The sequence below is a fragment of the Solanum tuberosum genome, unplaced genomic scaffold (genome assembly GCF_000226075.1).
Source record: "Solanum tuberosum cultivar DM 1-3 516 R44 unplaced genomic scaffold, SolTub_3.0 scf00184, whole genome shotgun sequence".
NCBI lineage: Eukaryota > Viridiplantae > Streptophyta > Magnoliopsida > Solanales > Solanaceae > Solanum > Solanum tuberosum.
The window spans coordinates 1,072,861-1,076,788 of record NW_006239109.1 but is presented as its reverse complement, the minus strand read 5'-3'; the positions used below and the strand labels follow the sequence as shown (position 1 = coordinate 1,076,788).

At 34.2% G+C, this 3,928-nt stretch overlaps 1 protein-coding gene across 1 annotated transcript; it reads right to left on the bottom strand.

Moving 5' to 3' along the window:
• Positions 1 to 1,645, bottom strand: LOC102596676 (uncharacterized). The gene is made up of 5 exons (XM_015312087.1): positions 1,447 to 1,645; positions 1,072 to 1,357; positions 447 to 735; positions 230 to 365; positions 1 to 138 (listed from the first exon to the last, which is right to left on the bottom strand). The coding sequence occupies exons 1-3, from the start codon at positions 1,588 to 1,590 to the stop codon at positions 689 to 691; spliced, it is 477 nt and encodes a 158-aa protein (XP_015167573.1). The 5' UTR covers positions 1,591 to 1,645; the 3' UTR covers positions 1 to 138; positions 230 to 365; positions 447 to 688.
• Positions 1,646 to 3,928: the final 2,283 nt, after the last annotated feature.

Below are 3,928 nucleotides of genomic sequence, written 5' to 3'. Positions count from 1 at the left end.
CCGATTGTATTTTGGACATTCAAAATCCTTTCTATCCTTTGTCCGCTTCTTCTGTTTGCATCCTGAGCATTCAAGCACACAAAAGTCTTGGAACTCATCTAATATGGCCATCTCTGCTTCAACATAGAACACTCCCATCTGTGGGAAGTTTTCATCATTTAGGCAAAAGCTACAGAATCAGAAAATGAATACAGATACTCTCAAATGAGCAGGTTGAAGTATGACTTACAGAAGGTGCTGATGAGATTTGTGCAATAGAGATAAGTTGTTGGCCAGCAGGAGTGACTATCATGGGAGTGATAGATGAGCTTGTTGAGGTTTTCTCTGATGGAGAACCTAACAACATTGTTTTGTTTTCTTTTGCCCTATTGTTAGACCAAATAATATGTTTAGCAGGTTATTTAGATGCAAAGTAAAGCTATAGAATAAATATGAAATGTGAGTACAAGTTGATGAGTGCCACTGCCTGTGGGTAATTAGGATTTACACGTACTGTCGAATTGTACCTAGTCTGCAGTGACAACCTTGTATAACACATAGGTTGTATATTGTTTTGTTATTATATAAAATTATGTTGGTAAGAAGTTGAGCACATACGTACCTTGATAAGTAGAGATTCTTATACTCCTTCCGAGGATTACAAGCAGATCTGCCTATGTTGCCATTTTTGAGGAAATTTCATGTCCTTCTATTTCTCCAAAATCCTCCCATAGAGTGAAGAGAAACTGATTTTTCCTGAGAGTGTCAGAACAGAAGGACAGAAGAGTAAGTACTATGATAATGCTTAGACGATAATTGATGATGTGAGTAGAGAAATGCAGAAAGTGGTTACTCATTAAAAATATTTGCAGAAAATGGGAAACTACAATGTCAAATATGATACTTACTGATTGTCACAAAGGGTAATTTCTCGGCACCTATGATGACTGCGACCGGCGATTTTTTGAGAACCACAGCGAAGAACGATTGCTAATATATCTGCGTATATAGTACATAATGAAATGTTGCAAGTCTTCTGCAGCAGTAAAGATGTATATTTCAGTCTGGTAACAGCTAGTACGATGGATGTACCTATTTCAGCAGCAGAATCAACCATCAGATGAGGAATGCGGTCAAAGCTGGTGATATTCAGCTTAGTTGGCGGTGAAAGTGGTTTTTCAACTTCATGAGATGCTTTGATTTGTTCAATTATTGTTTCTTTGTCAAGAATCCAGTAAAAATTATGTATTGGTTTGCCGTATGAAGTTGGTGAGACTTTCACTTTTGCAGTAGAGATGAGGTAGGTATTGAGGAGTTTAAGCGTAGCTGCATACTGCGCAATTTCGTCAGTGTACATAACTGCCTTAATTTGGCATTCCTGAAAGTAAGAGTTACAGAAAGTTGAGATTAACTAAGTTGTGAGGAAAAGAGCAATAGTCATAACGTAAAATATAATAATGAGCTGACCTCTTCATCTTCCAAAATTAAATTTTGGAATGTACATTTCTTGTCAAGGCTTTCTCGTGGGCGGCCTATTTCGACAATTTGAACTTTGCAAATCCAATCTCGTGTTGCTGGTTCTATTTGGTCGATGTTCACTCTTAGTACCATGTTTGTAGGAAAGATAGTTAACCAAATAGTAGTATCTGCAGGATAACATGAATATTAAGTCGCAAGTTAAAGGAAGAGTTAGTTGAATTTTAGATGGAGATCTTTTATTTATCCAAAGAAGCTGTAAAACAAAGGCAGACCACAAAGAGAAGAATAGATCAATTAAAATCAAAATTAATAAAATACGTTGAACACTATATGAATTTTTTTGTAACCGTAAAACAATTCCACATCACTATATAATTAGACCAAAGCCTCTTCAAATTTTGCTTTCCAGTGTCAAATGTAATCATTTTGTCTCTTTTTTGGCACAATTTCATTGCCTACCAAAACCCCATCAATTTTTAAGAGAAAGACAGCTGTACTTTTATATATATATATTACTCCTATGGACCTATGGACTCGAAATTTGAATTAATTGTACAGATTTCCCTCACTTCTTTCAGCTGTTATTGTGTTGGATAGTAATGTGATATCAAAAGTTGAACGCACCATATAATTCTAAATTTTCAAATGATGGTATGCCTTTTTTCAGCATTCATGCCATAAACATTGTAAACGTAAGGTAGAGCGTAAGATGAGGTGTCAATTAGTCACGTTATAAAATGAAGTCGACATGTGTATTCATTTGTGTTTTAGTTGAACCTGTGTTGATAAGTTTACACGCTTCGGTAATATTGTCTATGTAGATAGTAATGTTTGTGGGTTTATTTTAAGTTCTTTCTAAAGAGGAATGAAAAGAGAGCAAAAGAAAAACTATAGTGAGTTTAGCTACTGCAATGTTGTAATATTGTAAGAAACTGTATAAGACACTTACACCCTGGATGGAAAATGAATGTATCTGTACAGAATGTTGGCACTATGGTATTTATCATGTATGTACTCATAATTTTGTGATTTAGTTAATGTAACTCAGCTACAGTTAAGTGGAAATAATATTGGACGAAAGTGTATCAGGAACTTTGCAGTTTGACTATTAATAATAACTAATGTCTAGGTTCAACTATTTATAAGAGTTTTGTAGCGATATAAAGGGATTTCAGGCATATGATAGTGAAAACATTTTGCTAGGCCAAATCACCTAACTCAATAAGGCAACAGACTGATATTGACAGTAAGTTACACATAAAGATAAAGATTGTGGCAGCATATGCAAATGTCACTTGTATGGTAGGTGTAAATCATGAAAAAGGATATATTAATAGCTATAAAGAATTCGCACGTTAATTGATAAATTTTGTTGTTCAAATGTAAGCTAAAAAACATTGTTACCTGAACTGCATTTGTTTTTTCTGTATTTTTGGGAAATTTGAACAATGAGAAAGACCAGATTTATTTATTTCCTGTAAAAAAACAAAATAGCCAATAAAGTAAGAGCTTTCATAGTAGTTTGTGTAAAATTTGAAGAGGTTTATCAGATGAAACCATAAAGAATTGCGTGGAATGAAACGGAGATATACATACACATGAGTATTGGACTACTATAACTGTCTAATGTACAAATTTGTTTGTGAAAGCTCTCAAAATGAAGCTACATCAGCAGAGCTGAAGTGATTAAGCTTTGAGTGGAAACATTTGGTCTCATACTGCTAAATCTGCGACTCTGTGGTATAGTAATTTTATCATTCTAAGGCTCCATTTTCTATTGATGTTACAATTGGGTTTTCCGTTTGTTTAACTATCTTCCATTATCGGCTAATGTTAGAGTTAGATTATCGTACCTTCTTTGAGCTTACATATTAGAATGTGGTCAACATCCACATTTGTGTGGCATTCTGCAAAATGATTCTATTGCGAAATGGAACCAAAGAAAGAGCGATGAATATAAGGCATTATATTTTGGGTTCTAGATGGAAGATTCAGCAGAATCCATAAAACCTAAAATTGAAGAGATTGGTGGTAATGTTTGGCTGTGAGCTGTTGTTCTGTCCACAACTTGTATAGAAGTTATACTGAAGATCAACACTTTGACCAAACACTTTATTTGCATGTTCAATTGTTTTCTGTACTTCATTGTTAACCTCAAAACAAGTCAAGGCAGTGGAACTAAAACTACTGGAGGAACGAAAGTAAGCGAAACTATTACCACAGAAATCTCCCTAGCTGCACTATGTGCATAAAGAATCGAAAGTGATGTATGTATTTAGTTTTATTCTGAAACATGCAAGAGCAAATTAGATGAAATTGTTCATATGTACACGTATTAATTTGTCGTAAGAAAGGATGAAAATAGCATTCGAGATTAAATTTTTTGTAAGATTCATGTTCTTAAGAAAACACTGTAATAGAGAAATGAGGTAGGGAAGTATTTGATTACCTTGTTTTGCAGTAATGCAAA